At 39.5% G+C, this 20,247-nt stretch overlaps 3 protein-coding genes across 3 annotated transcripts in view; 1 reads left to right on the forward strand and 2 right to left on the reverse strand.

Moving 5' to 3' along the window:
• Positions 1–2,578: 2,578 nt before the first annotated feature.
• On the reverse strand, positions 2,579–5,470 carry LOC123874824 (calcineurin B homologous protein 1). Its single transcript, XM_045920347.1, has 4 exons — positions 5,125–5,470; positions 4,342–4,605; positions 3,636–3,729; positions 2,579–3,221 (listed from the first exon to the last, which is right to left on the reverse strand). The coding sequence occupies exons 1-4, from the start codon at positions 5,189–5,191 to the stop codon at positions 3,077–3,079; spliced, it is 570 nt and encodes a 189-aa protein (XP_045776303.1). The 5' UTR covers positions 5,192–5,470; the 3' UTR covers positions 2,579–3,076.
• LOC123874799 (dynein regulatory complex subunit 7) overlaps positions 4,787–20,247 on the forward strand; it is a 182,289-nt gene continuing 166,828 nt past the window's right edge. The window contains exons 1-3 of the mRNA XM_045920299.1: positions 4,787–5,113; positions 6,626–7,170; positions 8,047–8,172. Of these exons, the coding sequence (XP_045776255.1) occupies positions 6,745–7,170; positions 8,047–8,172 (552 nt within the window). The 5' untranslated portion in view covers positions 4,787–5,113; positions 6,626–6,744. The remainder of the gene's footprint in view (positions 5,114–6,625; positions 7,171–8,046; positions 8,173–20,247) is intronic.
• On the reverse strand, positions 8,631–13,912 carry LOC123874805 (protein distal antenna-like). Its single transcript, XM_045920312.1, has 2 exons — positions 13,394–13,912; positions 8,631–11,246 (listed from the first exon to the last, which is right to left on the reverse strand). The coding sequence occupies exon 2, from the start codon at positions 11,228–11,230 to the stop codon at positions 9,701–9,703; it is 1,530 nt and encodes a 509-aa protein (XP_045776268.1). The 5' UTR covers positions 11,231–11,246; positions 13,394–13,912; the 3' UTR covers positions 8,631–9,700.

The following is a 20,247-nucleotide window of genomic DNA, read 5'->3' on the forward strand; positions in this document are numbered from 1 at the left end:
CAATTTAGTCACGTACTATATGATTATTTTTCTCTTCCATTAAGAGACGAAGTATGTATGTACATGGAATTCGGACGTGTGACCTTTCGATACGATATGCAGAGTATAGGTACTTCAGTTTTCCTTATATTGCTTAAAAGATAAACAAATCGCAGAAATCTTTACGGAGAAACGCGTAAAGACGCGATTTGCCCGCCGCTTTCGAACTTCTGGAAATAGGTTTTTCACTCGTATCATGATTTCATCGTCAGTTCGCGTTTCTGATGACCTCTTGCGTGGTCTTATTAGCGGGAGGCCCCGGGTTCGATTCCCGTCAGGGTTTGGAATTTTATATTTTTAAAATTTCTGGTCCAGTCTGGTGGGAGGCTTCGGTCGTGGCTAGTTATCATCCTACCCGGAAAGCCGTGCCACCAAGCAGTTTAGCGTTCCTGTATAATGCCGTGTAGAAACCAAAGGGATATGGATTAAATGAAAACTGCCATACCCTTTCCAGGTTGGTCTGCTTCCATTTTAGACTGCATCATCACTTACCACTAGATGAGATTGCAGTCAAGGGCTTACTTGTATCTGAATAGAAAACACCGGTCAAGTGCGAGTCGGACTCACGTACGTAGGGTTACGTACCATAATACAAGATATGTTAACATTTTTTGTGTAACACTGCAAGGCTGCTTTCTGGGACTCATAATAATTAATGCTAAAAGTAAATTAAAAGCATCATATTTTATAAAAAATATTTATATTGATAATAATCATTACATTGTATTATTTAATAATATATTAGTACAATTTTTTGCATCATTAGGCTACTTTTAGAAATCGAAGGAAGAATTTAATATAATATTTACTTTTTAAAAGCCGAGTTTCTTGCTGGTTCTTCTCGGTAGGAACAGCATTCCGAACCAGTGGTAGATTATTTTGACGATTCAAAAGCACTTGTAAAAGTTTAATTGAATAAAAATAATTTGAATTTGAAAAAAGAATTATAAAATATTTTTATGATAATATCATCCACTCCTATTTTCACCGACGGCGATGAATATTCTAATTGTTGTTAAATGCGTTTAGTTCAATAAACTAAGGCCAACTTACACCAAAAATCTATTTGTTCCTGTCACATTTTGACAAGTCGATTTCCGGGTTGGCGAGAAAAGGAAAGGAACATTTATATAGCTGACTGGCACGCGTTTATACATAATTATATTTTGGGCGAACCAGCTCAGCTCGATCTTTAGTAGAATTCTTAACAATACTGGACTTCCTTCGATTTATAGACATAAAAACTTATGGGATGGGTTTTAAAAAAAACGTAAAAGCAGTTACTGGAAATGCGATTCTGTGGCTACTAATTAATCAATTGGAATTTATTTGATTTACAGCCATACCTATTACCTACAGTTTGCGAGTTGCGACAGGTCGACGTGGCAACAGGGGGGGGGGGGGCCTGTTGACCGCACAGTCCCCGCGCTTACAGGATGCGGGATAGCGCTGGTGTGCGGGGCATCCCCCCGCCTCATACCCCGATTGCCATATCGAGATATCGACCTGTCTGAATATACTTTAATTAATTATTATTATTAGTACATACTATACAGATTACAGACATTGATTTTCTACACACAAAATATATTCCTTATATACAATTTAAATTAATTAAGCATTTTCTATCTACACACCTATTATATTTTTTTTTTATTACACCACTATCCCTTTTTTAGGTCTAAAACTAATACCTTACCATTTCGCTACAGGATTATTATGCGATTTTTCAGAAATTGCTAACTACGTAAACAAACTGGGTGCATACAATATACTCTTCATAGAACTCTAAATTATTTTTTGGAAAATCGTGTTATTTTGCAAGATAGGCTAGACTACAACCATGTCTAATGGATAGTTAGGTAAATTGTAATCCTATCAACTCTTGCTTTGAATGTACTTAAGTTATATGACACATGAAAAAAGTCTGTATTAGAAACTGTGCTTCGGAGAGCATGTTTGCCTTCGGTCCCGGTTTTTTTTTAATAAAGAATATTAGCCATGCTAATCATGACTAATACTCCCCTTTCCCCTCCAATTAAGCGTAAAGCTTGTACCAGGAGTGGGCACGACAATAGTGCAACGGGTGGGGTTTGAACCGCCGACCTTTCAAAATTCAGTCCGCTCCTCAACAGTTGAGCTATCGAGGCTCTAAATTGTCACTAACCTCTGACAATGATCTTTAAACTAAGAGTTGAAAATAGTCTTTTAGTCGGATCGTATGCGGAAAGATTTGGGAACCCACCGTCCCAAAAGAACCCATATCATTAGTGATTAATGAAAAGGGGTCACTACCCTCAACAAAAACATTGGGAAAGTTAGTGAAAAAGGATCGTAATACAGAATAAAATAAATAAACCATCAGCAGGTGCTTTGTCACTACCTAGCAAACTTGTACTACTAGCAACATTTCTAACATTAAAATATCTACTCGTAAGTTAAATATGACAAATCCATGCTTAGCATAGTAATATAAATAGGTTTGCTTTAATGGAGCCTCACTTTGTTAACATAGTTGGCAATTTCTATAGAATCGAACTACAGAACCTCTACTCATTTAATAGTTAATTTGTAGCACAGACAGTTAATATTGTAATTTTTTTTTATTTTCACCTTTGGGTTATTTTAGAGGCTGATTTTTCAATCGCCAAACAAACTGATTAATAAATTTGATTAATAAAAACTATCAAAATGTCAAATTTATTTCTCAGATATAATTCCTGCTAATAAAGAAACGAAGCGGCACTAATCATGTCGTCTCACCCACTCACTATATGTAGGTAGTGTGTAAGTGAGAAGGAATGATTAACGCCACCATTTTTGATTCTTTACTTGCTGGCAGGAGTTATAAACATTTGGTTATTTTTGAAGCTGACTTTATGGCTCTGGATTCTAGTTTTTTTGAGACTGTTTATTAACTGTCGCTTGAAAAATCAGCCCAGCTCATAGATTATTTCTTTGTTATCAGCCCATAGACAAGGACCACAAGAGCCACGGTCATAGCATATGTGATGTATATAGTTCAAGAGTTTGGAGGTCAATTGAGGAAGCGGATGGACATCTTCTGTTCCACATCGGTCCTCTCGAGGGCTCGGCAGAACTCTTCAAAGGAAATCATCTGATCATTGTTGGTATCAGCTTCTAATATGGTTCTTTCTGCAATACTTGTTAGCTGTTCCTCACTGAAAGATAGAAATTAATATAACATCATTATCATCTCAAGTTTTGACCCATTGCCAGTCCACTATTGAGCATGAGTCTAAAATTTAAATTTCATTATTGGTAAATTTATCCTTTTGTTTATTTTTAATACTGTTTGTCTCCATAAAAAATAAAAAAATAAAAAAAATAAAATAAAAGCAAAACATTTCACATTAGTTTTAACATCTATCAGCACTCCAAGCACTATTAACATTAGCATGGCTGTGCTGCAAATTGAAGTTATTACCCATCACAAAATCGCCCAATGCACCTAGAGAAATTTCCCTTCAATAATACTTTGAACATTTTTCTTCATATTTGCTTTACTCCTATCGTAAAATGAGTCATACATATAACTGAATCAAATTGCAAAATAAGCATGACATTCAACTTGCCTTATATTAACTCCAACCATCATGTGTAGAATGGCCAATAGCTCATCTCTTGAGATCTTACCATCACTGTCCAGGTCATACATGGAGAAAGCAACTGCAAACAATAAAAACATAATATTTTAAAACTAAATTATGCATAACTAGATGATGATGCCCATGATGTCCGCATGGAAGAGTCTTCAGATTTTCAAAATCCCATTGGAACTCTTTGATTTTTCAGACAAAAGTAGCCTATGCTTTCAGTTTGCAGGATGCAAGCTATCTCTATACCAATATCATTAAAATCGGTCCTGCGGATGGGCAGTGTAAGACATACAGATAGGAATTTTTGTATGTATAGTATACATAGTATGGATTAAATGCATGCACATAAAATCCTTGCACCTCTGACAAAGATATAAAGATAAATAATAATAATAAAAGATGCCGCTGAATTTGATGAGAACCTCCTCCTTTTTTGAAGTCAGTTAATAAATATGCTTATAGATATTCAAAGTTCATAAATATACATTTTAATGATCATGGTAAAGGAAAACATTGTGAAGAAACCGGCATGCCTGAGTGCTGTTCATAGAGTGTTCTCAAAGATGTGTGAAGTCTGTGTGTGTGATGGCCATGGCTGACTATTTCTAAAACCCTTTTATTTGGAGAGGGCCCTGTGCTCAGTAGTCGGCCGGCAAGGGGTTAGTGACGGTTATGCACTTACATCGTAATTTCTCTTCTCTACTATTAAGCCTATTCTCCCTATTCTTCCGTATGGGGCGGAAGTGTGCCAGCACCTTCATGAACTGCAAGAAGTTGACCCTGTCATCATGACTGTCAGCAAAGAATGAGTGGACAATTCTCTCACTGAGAGGATTTATGGCCAGTTCTGGGATCCGCAGGAAGTCCTCCCTTGCTAATGTGCCACAGTCGTTCTTGTCTAAGGCTGTGAACCGTGAATATAACCTTTCTATCTGGTTGGGTGTAACTGTAAAATAGAAAAATGTAAGAGAACAATATTATAAAAAATATGTTATAAAACCTGGTTTGATTTTAGTATAACAATAGTATTAAGTACATGGCATTACTTCATTTGAGAATCAATCAAAGAAACTACAAGTCATTCAATCAGCGATTAAATATAATGAATGACATCCTCAAACTGAAGTTTTAGTGAAAACACTTTTCAGGCTAGAGCCGCTGCTTTAAATTATCCTGAAATTCTTCATTTGCATTTTTGGAAACTTGCCTATCTTTCTTTCCAAAACTAACCTTGTTTACTTATAAAGTTATAAAAACCAAGAAGCTCTTGAATTTTGATTTTGTCAGTATTGTCTTAGCATAAATGATAATTTACTTATATGTATTTAGGGAATGAATATTTCCACAAACTACTTTATTATATTATTTAAATAAAAGGAAGTGATTACAAACAAAGGTCATTGTTTTAAGTCCAAATGCACAAGAAATCTTATTCAAAAGCAAGAGTACAAAAGGTAAAACTTACAGCCAGTTTCCTCTTGAATTTGTGCAATTTCATCCTCCCTAAGCATCAATGATGACTTGTTGCCCATTTTGCTTCCAATCCACGACTATACTTATTAACTTTTGTACTCGGATTAACTGATAAGCCAGTCACAAACAGAAAGGTTGGGAAATAATCGATTCGATTGTCTTGAAATACTGCGTCGAAGCTAACAATAAAAAACTAACTTATTAATATGTTGCGCATTGCTTAAATAGTGAATATGAATAGAAATGTGCAACGACAATTACGAATAGAGGATTATTTAAACAAATATTGTTTAGAATGACCTTTGATTTAACTAGTCTTCCATTTTTTATGTATTTTTGAATTTTGACAATGACATTATCTGATTGACAGTTGACATAATGTCGCTATGACAGTACACTGACATATAAGTTGCGTTTTAAAACCGCAAGTCTATTCAAAGTTCAAATATTATTAATTAAATATTTTAAACTAATAATTCTTTGTTAAATTAATAGTGTACGAGCCAACGTTACCAAATCCCAGCCCAACGACGTACCTAACTCTTAGGACAGCGCTATGAATGAACGGCTTTATCTGTATTAAAATACGTACCTACAGGGCCCAGGACTTTAACTAATGCGTCCGAACTAAGAATGCGAAAAGTTTACGTAATGCACTTAAGTTTCCCAGACATAAACAGTACATCCATGCCATGTGCATGCATAAAAATTATGCTTTATGTGCATGCCTCATATTCGCTGGCGCATAATATGAGGCATGCACAATGCATATAGTGATCAAACCATGCGGTGCGTCGGCAATAATGCACGGGCACTCTGGTCCCTTGCATCTTCGCCCTCGTTTGTAATACACATGCCATTTCTCTATGAAATTAGTACTTACTAAGTATACGCTCTTGGAAAGGCCTATGTCCAGCAGTGGACGTATACAGGCTGATGGAATGGAATGGAAGTATGTGTGATATGGTGGTATACCTATACCACCTCTAAGTTGAAAGCGCACCAGTCTAGTTCTCTAGTTAGAATCATTTGGTCACCTGCCATTTGCCATTTGGTTATCAGCCATGTTTATCATGACTATTTCTTTTTTCTACCCTTTCTTCTCCAACTAAGCGTAAACTTTTGCTGGGCAAAAACAATAGGGCAATGGGTGGAGTATTTGAACCGCCAATCGCCAACCAATTTCAGACCGATTCTTTATCCGTTGGGCTTTTAAAGCATATAAAATTGAAAACACAATCAATAAAAAACATGTTTTATTTTCAAGATTTTGTAGGTAAGTATGTTATTCTGCTACTGTAGTTTGCTTTGAAACGACAAGAGCAACCGCCGAGTTTCTTACATATCTATGTCTATATGACTGTCTATTTTATTTTATCAAGACTTCGGTTATGCTTCGGTTGCTTGGCTCTGAAACTAAAATAGTATTCTGGTTGCTAAGTAACTGAAATCATGAAGTTTCAGCAATGACCCACTTTTCCATCACTTTTCAGCTTGTCACAATTGTCAGCGACATTTCCCGTAAACATGATTGTTGTTCAAATAAACAACCAAAAGTGTTATCAAATCTTTTAAATAAACACGCCACATCATAAGCCGATAAGCTGTAGAAATGAGTGCATTAAAAGTAGCTTCTGAAACTCACACTACAGAAAGGAAATCGGAAATTGATCAGCTCGACCCAGTTCTTGAAGTAAATGAAAATTTGGGCAGTGAACTGTTCGATCGCCCTCAAGAGGAAGGCGAATGGGAAGAAATAGAGCCTAAGATTTTCGCCCAGAAAAATGTTACGGAACCCTTGACTGTAGAAGCATTAAACAATGCGATCTATGAACTCGGCGTGGTCAATTTGTGCTGGCCGGAAATAAACGAACCAGTTTTTGAAACTCGCAGTTGTTTTCCCAAAAGTTATTACACGAACACCAATAAGGAGAGGCTGCTCTTGGCGTATGCAGAGAATTTTAGACGACAATTTCAATTTCACTATAAAGTTCGGAAACCGCTGTTTCTGCAGGCTCCTAATGAATGTGGGATACAGGTAGAGTACAAGAGGAACTTTCCTTTGGTTAAAGCTTTAAAATTTAAAAAGAACATTAAGTAGAACTCTTAGGCAGGCAGGTTTTTTCACGATGTCTTCCTTCACCCCATGCATATAATATTTGCATAATACGCGCATTAGCTCCGAAAAGTTAGAGGTATGTGCCCGGAATCGAACTTCGGACTCCCAAAAAGGGGCCACCTTCATAGCCACTATCACGACTTGCGCTGTGCGAGTCACTTGCAAGCAAAGCAAACACACGCAGCAAGACAATTTCTGCAATTGATTTCTGCTATTGCACTGTGGACTCTAATTTCATCTAAGAGAAAAGTGAAAACCGTATCTTTAAAATCTCTTACTAGATGGCGTTACTACAGGTTGCATTTTAAAGCTGCTATAAAGTTTTGTGCGCCTAAAAAAAGTGATTTTGCTTTGGACGTCGCGTCGATCTTCCTAATCGGAGGGCTTGGGGTTTGACCTCGGGCACGCACGTCTAACTTTTCAGAGTTGTGTCATTGTTTAGTACTCATTGAGTAGAGTACGAATATATTGTTTATCTTAAAAAATAAGGAAATGGGGGGCCGTCAAAGCCGTTAGTTTTAGACCATTTTTGTGACGGGGGCTATCTCGCAGAAATATGAAATTTCGGTATATTATGTACCATGCTGTATTTAAAACAACAAATACTAAAAACAACTATTTATAAAATAGTTTGTAAGCTGTGACCAAAACAAAAGAACATATTTTGGCCTTTGGGGTTTCTTTCACGGTTTACTGCGATGTTCTAGCAGGGAAAAGAAATATTTCATACACCCAAACTATGTACGGAACCCTAAAAGAGCGAGGCCTGACTCGCACTTGACCGGTTTTTTTTAGAAAATGGTGTGCTCATCTATACGTCCTACGAAACTTTGCTACGCGGATACCAATACTTGGCAAGGTTTAGCTGCTCTGGCTTCGGATTACTTTGACTATGAACCATTACGAAAGCCGATGCTGCATGTGAGTAAATAGTTATTAAGTTGTAATTGATCTTATAAAAATCATCGCTTTTGATAATAATAATAGTATTTACTATTTGCCTAAACAAAGTAGTTTTCCATTAATATCCATTGCTCAATAGATGGCGCTACAAGTCTCGAGTTTTCCGAGGTTTAAATTATTTTTAACCCCCGACCCTAAAAGAGGGGTGCTATAAGTTTGACGTGCGTAATGTGTATCTGTGTATTTGTCTGTGGCATCGTTGCTCCTAAACTAATGAACCGATTTTAATTTAGTTTTTTTTTTGTTTGAAAGGTGGCTTGATCGAGAGTGTCCTTAGCTATAATCCAAGAAAATCGGTTCAGCCGTTTGAAAGTTACCAGCTCTTTTCTAGTTATTACTGTAACCTTCACTTGTCGGGGGTTTTATAATTTTTAATTTACACTTGTGTATTGTAAAGGAAATGAAAAGTCATAATATAAAGTTCAATCATATTTAATTCTTCAACATTTTCAAGTTCACAAACGTTTTGTAAGGAGTGTAATTTTAATAATTCCAATTTGAAATTTTGTACAAAATATCATCTCTCAAACAATATGCAGTGGAGCTAATATATTCAACAAGAAATGCAAATTAACTAATCTAATTTCAGTGAAAATGAGATTTGAACTCTGCTAGAAGAATTATCATTTGCGCCTAGATCTTGCCGCACTTAAACCATTTGGACAATCTCTTTAACATTACAATAATACACTCTATTCATTAGGAATGTACTTACAATATTAATAATCTCTCAATAATTTATAATTTTGATCACAGTGTCCTTAACTGTTAACTTTAACATATTATACAATTCCGAGTCGAGACGTAGACATTTGTCCATATAAAATACTGAGCAATAGAAAACAATTATACGAGTATCTAGCTCTAACACAGTAGTCATAAATTATCTTAACAATATTACCTTGTTCACATGATTGGCACACGAGAACGCAGCGTCCTTTCAATATTTGGTATAGTTGATACGAGCAGCGGCTCGCGGCCGGCCGGGCCCGTCGGGGAGCGGCGAAAGGACGCCCTGACTTAGCATCAGCTATGCTCATGACTTGAGGTAGAACTTAGGGTTCGAACTACTACAGTAGAGTACATGTAGGAATGTAATCGTCGAATGGCAACATGCAGCGGTACTACTTATTCTAACCACATAACAGATTGTGTGCATAGTAAAAGTAACGTGATCGTCGATCAATGACATCCATTTACAAAGTTAGCTATATATCTGTATTACATCTGATATAAACTCGGAAATAGATTAACTATCGTCGCGAACGCGCGACAAAGCATAGAGAACAGCGTCGGATTCATAACTTATTTAAAATCTAGACTAAAATTAAAGAGATAATAATGCATAGCTTTTCTTTTAGAACAAAGAAATTACGCAAATTTGGCTACACATATCACAAGTGAACGCTTACTGGCGAAGACGTATATACGACTATGTACACGTAATTGAAATATTCCCTGTAGCGAGCGCGCAGCGTCCGGGCGTCTATTTGCGGCGGGCGGCGTCCAGCGCGCCGGGCACGTGCACGGGCAGCGCCGCGCGCCGCGTGCGCAGGTTGTGCAGCAGCGCGCGCAGCTGGTGCACGTGCATGCGCGTCACGCTCGGGTCGCCGCTCGACTCCAGCCACGCCAGGAACTTGTCGCCGTGCTCCAGCGCCGCCGCGGTGCCCGCTTCCCACTCGCCGTTCACATGCCCGTTGCTCTTCTTCTCTTCACTAGCCGCCTGGTTGCTGCTGAACAGGAGGTTATCCAGCACGTTCCGCGCCTTCGTTTGGCTTTTGCCGGTCTCGTTCGACCTCTCGGTGGCCGGCTCCTTGTTTTCGGCTCCGACTTCGGGGCTCACCGCAGGCTCCGCCGCTCGCGGTTCTTCGGGCACGGTGACCGTTTCGCGAACTTCGACCGTTTGTGTTTGACTGTGTATCGGACTCGTCGCGCCTCGATCTTCTTCCGTTTTGCTTTTGGTGAGATGTGAGTACAAGATGTTGTCTGCAGATTTATCCTTCGGAACCTGAGATGCTGATTTAAGTTTATCTTCGGGTAGGGGCATCGCTCCACCGAATTGTTTGTAATACTGCCAGAGCCATGAATTCCTATTGTAATCGAGATGGGAGGTGACGGGGGGCGCCGGAGCCACCGGTTTATGTGGTAAGGTCGGATCGCTCGGCTTCCCTAATTGAAGAGGGTGAGCGGCCGTCGTCTGAGCTGTTAAGTCGAGCATAGCCTGTTGAGTCTTTAACCAGTACCATAACGTATCGTCCACCGGCTGAGCGGCGGAAGATTGTGATGTCCCGTGATGACTGGACTTCGATCCGCTATGCCGATACGGATCTGAGGAATGACTGGACTTACTACGATGCTTTGTTTCGTTTAAATTGAGAACTCCGTTGTGGACCGGTTTCGGAGATCGAACAGAGCGTAAAGCTCGACTAGCAGGCTGCGCAGATAATGCGGATAAACCTGGATTAAGCTGTGCCAACAGAGTCAGATTGGTAGCTATTTCATTGAAGCTCAAGCCGAGATGAGAATGGGTGAGGCTAGGTAAGTGTGCGAGTCCCGACAAAGGACTAATCGCACTCATGGAAACGCTCGCACCTGGATCGGGACGGCGCTCTCTGGGCGGGTGCACGGGAGGTGATGGTTCGCTTCGCTTGGTCGTCAGTTCGACGGGCGCGTCGGGCGGCGGCACGGGCAGAGGCGCGCTGTGCGTCATGGCCGCGGGGCTGGAGAGGTCGAGGCCGGTCGCGATGGGTGACTGCGGAGCGGTCGGCGACTCGGTCCGCGCGCGTTTATCGGGTGGCTCCCCATCATTGCTCTTATCGGTGTCCGGCGAGGACAAGCGAGAGGTCATATAACGCAATTTGTCCTCGTTCTTGCACCAGCCGCGGAGTGTCGACTCCGGCACACCGATGTCGCGAGCGACTGATGCTTTGGATTCGCCGTCGTTGACTCGCTGTATTGCCTCTATCTTATCTCCGGGTGTGAGGGCGCGCATAGGGCGCTTGCCCTTCGTCGTCATTTTTGCCCCTCGCTTACTGTAACAAAAAAAAAGCATACGGTTAGTTAATTCCACTTGCTCTCCCGCAGTCTCTACTCTATCGTCATGCAACATGTAGTCATAATCCATGTTTCTAGAGAAACGCTAAAAAGTTGAGGTGTCTATATTTTGTGCGCATAATTAGCACTTTGACCGTCGACACTCGACAGTTTGCGTAGAAAATTATTGCAAGCGGTCTCTCGAGTAACATAATTTTAAATAAAGCAGATAACGTTTGTTGTGTACACTTGTGGAAAGTGTCTGTTTTGTAAATGTGGTTTAATTTTTTAAATATGACCGTTATCAGCCTATTAATTATATTTCATTCTATGCAAATATTTATTATAGGCTCATAATCTGGGGAAAAATCGGACAATTTATATTATGCATCATATAAATTTTAATTATTAACCGCAAGATATTGTAAAATTAATTGTAAACTATGTTGATGAATAATTTTATTTGGCAACTGATTTGTTGCTTGGTGGACTTTTTATTCAATACAAACAAAGAAGAAGATAATAAAAAGAATATGCCTAATCTATAATTTTTTGCAATACAATAGTTCAGTGAACTGTGCTTATCAATGCACCTGAACCGTTTTATATCATATCAACGACCTGTGCAGATAAAAAAATTTTTACGACCGCTAAACGTCATTCAGCGATTTTATAATAGTTATAAACATTCACGCGAGCATGGAATATTTGGGTAAAAACGATAAACGTGTTTACGCGGGAAGCTATAAAGTTACGAAAAGATAAACAAAAAGAACACATAAAATTATGACCTACGACAACAGTAAGCGGCAAAAGTTGTCGGGTCGTTGACATCGTGACCTTGCCGCGCCGCGCGCTTCTCGCGCCCGCCGACAGATGGCATTGCATGTCGCTATACAATAATGTTTACACTTCAATAACTTTTTTATTATGCTAAATAACAATAACATATAAAGTGTGGAACCGTAGAAACTGTTTTGTTGTATAGATTACTAGCCGATGCTCGCGACTTCGCCCGCGTGGATTTAGGTTTTTCGAAATCCCGTGAGAACTCTTTGAATTTCCGGGATCAACAGTAGCCTATGTGCTAATCCAGGATATTATCTATCTCCATTCATAATTTCAGCCAAATCCGTCAAGTGGTTTTTGCGTGAAGGAGAAACAAACATACACACAGACATACACATACACACAACTTTCGCCTTAATAATATTAGTGTGATAGTGTGAAGTGTGATCATCATTATTTACACATTCTTATCTGTTCATAGGTTTCGAGGTGAGTTCTTTCTTTTATCTATGCGTGTTGTTATATTTATAATAGTTTCTCCCCTTACACGCTTATTTACTACGAACATAATGGTGAACTTACTTCTTTCAACAATCAAAATAATAGTGGTATGGGTACTTATTTTGTTATTTAATTTTATCTAAGTACCAAATAAATTTTCTTAATTTTATAGTAGAAGGCATTAAAAACATTACTGCCACATTATTTAAGTTTTCTAGAGACGGTAAACTTAAAAAGTTAATTTAATTTGTGTTGGCTTTTGGAAAGTCGTTCCGTCGGAAAGATTTTATTTTGAACATGGCACATACATACAAGTTTATAGACGAACTCAAATTGATATATAATATATTGTGATAATCTAACAATACTATTTCACATAAAACCTACTAAAGCTTACTAAAGTTTATGTATTTTATATTTTACAAAAATACTCGTAGTAAATGATTTGCAAATTGTGCTACCTGTCTTTAACTTTTTAGGTAGTGTGCAAAATATTGTTTTGTCCAGTAATCTTTGGTTTACGGTAGTTATCCGTTAGTTAGATACTCGTAGATACAGAACTTTAAAATATGTAACAAGAAATTCTCGTCCATTTCCACAGTTTGCATTACGAAAACTAGGTAAGCAGTTAAAATTAAAATTATGATTTAAGGACACAATATTTTATTAAATTACAATCTAAGGGCACAATATTTGACTACTTAAATAACAAAATTTTGATTTGACTACAATTGGTGAAATTATCCTACGTTCTACGGGAGTTAGGATCAAAAATATGCAGAAAATATTGCAATAACAAAGCAATTCCTATTTCCCTGAACTAAAATGTTAGCTTGATGAAAAGTTGTCGACTTACTTGCGAGCCGGCACGTGTGTTGTGTTTACAATTTTTGACAGGTCAGCCGTTGCGCTTCGTTACAAACTGCACGGCAACCAATAAAAGTGATGCAGATATGCGCAAACGTTCACAGTGTGCACGTGTTCACAGTTTAGGGTTTCACTCACTATCACGCAACACTAGCGATGAGTTCGGAGTCGACGGTCGTCCTTGGGTCGCACGGGGTCGCACGGGTCGCGAGACGTTCGTCGCGGGACGCGCGCGGCGACTGTGTGCCGGTGATAAGCCGCGGTCCGCCGTCCGCCGGCCGCGCCTCTCCTTTGTGTCCGTTCGGCGCCCGCCCGCGCCCGCGCCCGCCCGCCTCACCCCGTAAACACCGACGACCGGCCTCCGCACTTTATTAACGCAATTAATTCTCCGCGCATCAACTTTCTACCGAAAAGATCACGGCAAAAGTTTTATCGTTCACGAAGTTCACTCAACTTTTCCGCACGCTCGCAACTTTTCTAAACTTTATTCTCGTAACGACGCGCGGCGTCTCGCGGCCGTCTCGGCGCGGCTAGTTAGCGGCTAAATAGTCCCATTACTTTAGCTGTACGACACGCATTAATTATTTTGTTTTGTTTGGTTAGGTATGTAACTATTATAAAAAATAAAAAATATTAATTTCAAATAGGTACTTAAATATTTAATACCTATATCTACAGGTTCAGCAGACAAATTAGACAGTAGTTGATCATAAGACAGGTTTTAAAGTTTTCCATTTGAATTTTCTAACAGTTTCATTTGATAGCTAGATAATATCCAATTATTTCCTTAAATTGCCTAGATACCTAAGGAAAACGCAGAATTAGGTAGATCTTGTATCATGATCATTCTTTTACTTAGTTTATACCTAGGTGTACCTATGAACTTTATGTTAAAGCTATAATAATGCTATTAGGTAGGTAAATACATTTTACTTCAAAAATGTACCTACCTAACTAATTTAAGTAAGTATACTTACATGTTTTTTTTAGGTTTTAGGAATTAACAATTTTAGGACTAGTTTTCCCAGCGCCTTGGCTCGCGTTGAAATCTATTGCGGGGAACTGCATAGTATCGCGGGAAAGTGATAAACTTGAAATATTTTTATTTATTTTGAACGATAGGAAAATATTGCCTGTTTTTAACCCCCGACCAAAAAGAGGGGTCTATCTGTGTATCTGTCTGTGGCGTCGTAGCGCCTAAACTAATGAACCGATTTTAATTTAGTTTTTTTTGTTTGAAAGGTAGCTTGATCGAGAGTGTTCTTAGCTATAATTCAAGAAAATCGGTTCGGCCGTTTGAAAGTTTTCAGCTCTTTTCAAGTTACTGTAACCTTCACTTGTAGGGGGTGTTATTTGTACATAAGTAATATTTTGTGGTTTGATAAGAATATCAGCTCGGCGGTATAGGCGGTATAGTCATAAAAACACTGCTTACCAAGTCTACTAGATTGCTATAATAGGAACCTACTCGTAAAGGTATCGTGACCTCGATTACGTAACTTTGTCGGACTTTACTGAAAGTGAAAACCTTTATTAAAAAAAGCGGCCAAGTGCGAGTCAGACTCGTGCAACAAGGGTTCCCTACTAGCATAGTTTTTCCGACATTTTGCACGACAAATCAAAAACAATTACGCATAAAAATAAATAAAATTCTGTGTTAGAATTTACAAGTAAAGCCCTTTCTCTATGACACCCCACTTGGTATCACACTAATATTATAAAGGTGAAAGTTTGTATGTGTGTGTGTGTGTGTGTGTGTGTGTGTGTGTGTGTATGTGTGTGTGTGTGTGTGTGTGTGTGTGTGTGTGTGTGTGTGTGTGTGTGTGTGTGTGTGTGTGTGTGTGTGTATGTTTGTTACTCCTTCACGCAAAAACTACTGGACGGATTTGGCTTAAATTTAAAATGGAGATAGATAATATCCTGGATTAGCACATAGGCTACTTTTTATCCCGGAAAATCAAAGAGTTCCCACGGGATTTCAAAAAACCTAAATCCACGCGGGCGAAGTCGCGGGCATCGGCTAGTAGTATTTATTTTACTTTGAAAATTGAAAACACTAATTGTTTGTTCATGAACACATTTTTTTTTTGTAATGTAACCACAAACTTGCAGTTTTCGGATTTTTTCCTTTACTTGTGCCATAAAATCTACCTACTTGCCAAACATGATTCTTAGATCAACGAGAAGTACCTAGCCTATAGGTTTCTTGACAGACAGACAGACGAACAGAGAGACAACAGAGTGATTCTATAAGGGTTCCGTTTTTCCTTTTGAGATACGGGACCCTAAAAAGTGATAGGCACTTAGTACTTACCTATTAGTCCTCTCACACTAATATTATAAAGGCGAAAGTTTGTATGTGTGTGTGTGTGTGTGTGTGTGTGTGGGTGTGTGTGTGTATGTTTGTTACTCCTTCACGCAAAAACTGCTGGACGGGTTTGGCTGAAATTTGGAATGGAGATAGATAATATCCTGGATTAGCACATAGGCTACTTTTTATCCCGGAAAATCAAAGAGTTCCCACGGGATTTCGAAAAACCTAAATCCACGCGGGCGAAGTCGCGGGCATCAGCTAATTACCCATATTTTTCAAGCATATTTGAATGGAATAATATACCTAGGTAGTAGCTAGGTGCCTACAATGTACATTTACGTAGCTTCTTGAAACAAGGTGGTACCCCTTTATCTCGCTAGGTGGATTGTAGATACCTACAATCTACATGCACTTGCCTATCTCATGGTACATAGCTACTTAGGAACGTTTCCTCTGCAGATCCCACCTAAGGCGCGGTTAGCTAACTGTTTTTGCTCTCACATGTTTTGTGCCTGTGTATAAACTATAAGTGTGTAGGTAGGTAGAGTAGAGTGGCTAGCGTAAGATCGAAAACGCACTGGAGACTTTTTGCTTCAAACTTTTTGTCATGTCTCTAGGGTTGCCACCTGTCACTTTTTGGTTTACGGGGTGCAAGCATTAAAAATACGGGGTTTAGATTTCTTACGGGAGAATTTTTTATATAGATTTTTTTAGTAAGTACTTATTGTTTGAAGAAATAGCTTTTGGAAGCTCTTCATTTTGTGAAACAAATGTATGCAAATCCTTGCATGTTAATTTAAAATTTACTTGTACGTAATTCCGCCTTCACAGTCTCAAATCTAGTTGGTTTCGGCTACGCGGATCCACGCATTGCCGCACTAGGAAAATATTCTTTCTACTGGACAATACAAAGTTTGGTATCGCCTGCCAGCTCCAGCTGAATATGCAAAAAATACGGGAGATTTATTTACCCCGTATTTTATTTTCGCAATTACGGGTTTCTGTATTATCATACCCTGAAATACGGCGTAACCCGTAAAATACGGGGCATCTGGCTATCCTACCTGTCTCCTTCCTCGGTATCCATAGGTCCATACCCCTTTGATTTCTACACGGCATCGTACCGGAACGTTAAATCGCTTGGTGGCACGACTTTGCCGGTAGGGTGGTAACTAGGTACGACCGAAGCCTCTCACCAGACCAAACTAGAGACACTTTAGAAACTATGAATTTCTGAATTTCGGGGATCGAACCCGGGACTTCCGATTAATAAGACCACATCGCTCACTACTGCGCCAGGGAGGTCGCTAGTGTGTCGTCAAGGGTAGAGGTAGGGCTGTAGATAGCCGGCGGGTAGAGGCAGGCGGTAGGTATGTTTGTGCCAACTCGAGGCCACTAAGGCCCTCCGAGCGCGCGATTTACGGCGCGTCGCCCGCACTGTATTTTGGGCATTGGCGATGTTTACAGAGCGTGATAAAATTAGGATGCGGTACATTTTTTTACCTACACAATATTTAAAGAGTGTAAAATAAAGGCCATAATCAGCCTTGTCATATACCTAGTACTTATCTAAGACGTAGGACTGTGTATTTATCAATCATGGATATAGCACAGAGTTTGACGATATCCCTGGCGCAGTAGTAAGTTTTTGTCTTATTAGTGAGAGGTCCCGGGTTCGATTCCCGGCTGGAGTTTGGAAATTTATGATTTCTAAATTTCTGGTCTTGTCTGGTGGGAGGCTTCGGCCGTGGCTAGTTACCACTCTACCGGCATAGTCGTGTCGCCAAGTACCTAATTTAGCGTTTCGGTACGATGCTCTGTAGAAACCAAACAGACGTACAGACATGTAAGTCGGTACATAACAATGGATACAAAAGCTACCTACACGTCTTGTAAACTCGACTGTCACTATTCCAAACTTGCCTAAACAAACAAATACCTAGTAGGTGGGTACCCCGTCCATCTCAAGTGTCCATCGGACATCTGCGTCCACGTTCTCTAGTGATTTTGTTATCGGCGGCGCGGCGCGGCACCCCCCGGCGACATCCGACGCCGCGCGCCATTACCGCGACCCGCACCCCCCGCCCACCCGCGCCGCCCGCCCGCTACCCCCCTCGCCTCACACGACCCCCCACTCATTAGCCCGATGGCGCGAGACCGGCTGCACTCGCTGACGCCGCGACTTGAATTTTTAGACGCCACTCTCCGTATGCCACACACATGTATACCTGTCTATAATTATGTAGGTATAGGCGTGTATAGGTTTTATAGGCTATCCGTGCAAACTGCAAACGACTCTTATCTCCTACTGCACTACACATAGGTACCTACTTACCTGCTGCATTAAGGTATTAGGATGTATATTTACGAAGTTTTCCCTACATTAATTTAATCTTTAGACTGGACGAAAACTATCAAGTGTTGCCTACCGACCTAGGTACCTACTGATTATATTACCGAGGGTAAGGTCTAGCATGGGTCTAGCTAAAGTTCCTTCAAAACACATGTCTGAAAACGATAATAATGATGATTGGTCTACCTACCGAGTAGGTACCCTTGCCCCTTGCATATTGATCAACTTGAGTCTAGCTAAAGTTCCTTCAAAACATTAAAAAGCCATCGATGTAAAAAGTAAAGCAAGTAAAGTCTGAAAAGGATAATCTTAGGTAGGAGGACCGTACCCATACCTAATCATATGATTAGGTATGGGTACGGTCATTGACGTGGGTACGGTCTAGCAACCGAATACCCTTGAATAAGTAAATTGGTCAACACATAAACCGATTGCATGCGACCGCAATCACCCGAGCGGTCCGGGTTCAAATCCCGCCGATGCAGAAGTTGATATTAATTAATTACTTAAAAATTGACCCTACTAAGTACTTTAGTAGTAGGTACTTTTAAGTCTTCATTAATACCCATGGTTGTACATTGATTAATTATGTTTTTTTGAGTCGATCAATATTGTTAGAGTTCACAATTCCAGACTGATAAGAATACGTCTCAACAACAATTACTAATTACATTCTCTTGAACACTCCGTCACAATATTATGACTCATAGTCATAAGAGACCGCAGTAAAACCGCTATCAAGATATTAATTTATAAACACAATAGTCGCACGGGTGATTGACGTGACGGCAGAAATCCCGGGTGTTGACAACCCTACAGAACGTACAACACAAAACCTACTTTAACAGTACGCAATAAGGTTTAAATTTAAATGCGGATATATGAATTGCAGGGTTGGGCCGTTATCTATATTGGTCGTATGGCCTCGCGACGCGGCCCTGTTGCACTCGCGTCATGATAACAATTACTAAGAACATTTTAGATCTCTACGCTAATGATTTTGAACCTTATGTACTAAAGAATAGAGGATACTTACAAAGTTGTATGTGTATGTATGTATGCGGCGATCAGAGGCGCCGCGCCGAGTCGAATACTAAATACCGAACGGTTTAAAGGTAACATACTAACATAGTACATGTAGCTAGGTCCGCGTTGCGGCGATATCCTAAGCTAGGTTCGTATGACCTAATTCCCAGTACTCGACTGCATTGCACAATATCTCAACTCTCAAGGACAGTTTGCGTCGGGCTTTGAGTTTTGCGTTTGACTGAAAACGTTCCTAGATGTTTTTGATTCGGAATGAAATGTCGCAGTTTGTTTTTTTTATGTTACAAAATATACCTACACACTACTTCCACTACTTCTATTATATTTTCCTACTGACTACTTTTAAGCAGTTTAGAAATTACGAACTAGATACTTAGGTAGGGTGTATACTGTATACATCGATGGGGTGTATGAACCGCAAATAAAAGTCAGAAAGTGAAGATTTGCATCCAGATTTCAGTCAGTCAGTAGGTAGGTACTAGCTAGGTAGGCATCTATCATATACAAATACGTTTATGATTAGATGTAAGTAATGCCTAATTAGTAATAACTAATAACCTACCAACTTATAAAAGGCCGAACCCGTAAAAAGGATTCTTTCAGTGGTGACTGGTGAGACAATTTCAGAAACCTTTATTGTTGAAACCTGTGTAAAGTTGGTAGGTATTTAGAGAGTTACAATGTTTCGGAATAAGTAATTCTGTGAGAAACAATAAAACTGTACTTTACAAAAGACATACTATGCACAATATCCGTAGGTAGGTAACACATAATATTATATAACATTATATATATCTAGTATTTATTAATACGCACTTCTTCACCGTAAACAAAGACATCAAAAAGGTTGTAAAGTGAACAGTAATGGCCGTCGCGGGCCAAGTATCGCGAGAATGCTCCACGGGTGACGTGTCTGTCCGTCAGCTCATTACTCCGCAAGACCTACCTACAGGTAGCGGAAATGTAATAATGACTTCACAGAAAACCCGCGGGCCTTGCGGTTCTCCGAATGTGGCTATCGTAATGGCTTTTATCACCATTTATGGTCCTTTTAAAAATAACTGATTTAATATTTTTTAAAGTCTATTTCAGGTCTAGGTACTGCTGGCCAAATATTCAAACTCTCGCA

The sequence above is a fragment of the Maniola jurtina genome, chromosome 19, assembly GCF_905333055.1.
Source record: "Maniola jurtina chromosome 19, ilManJurt1.1, whole genome shotgun sequence".
Taxonomy (NCBI): Eukaryota; Metazoa; Arthropoda; class Insecta; order Lepidoptera; family Nymphalidae; genus Maniola; species Maniola jurtina.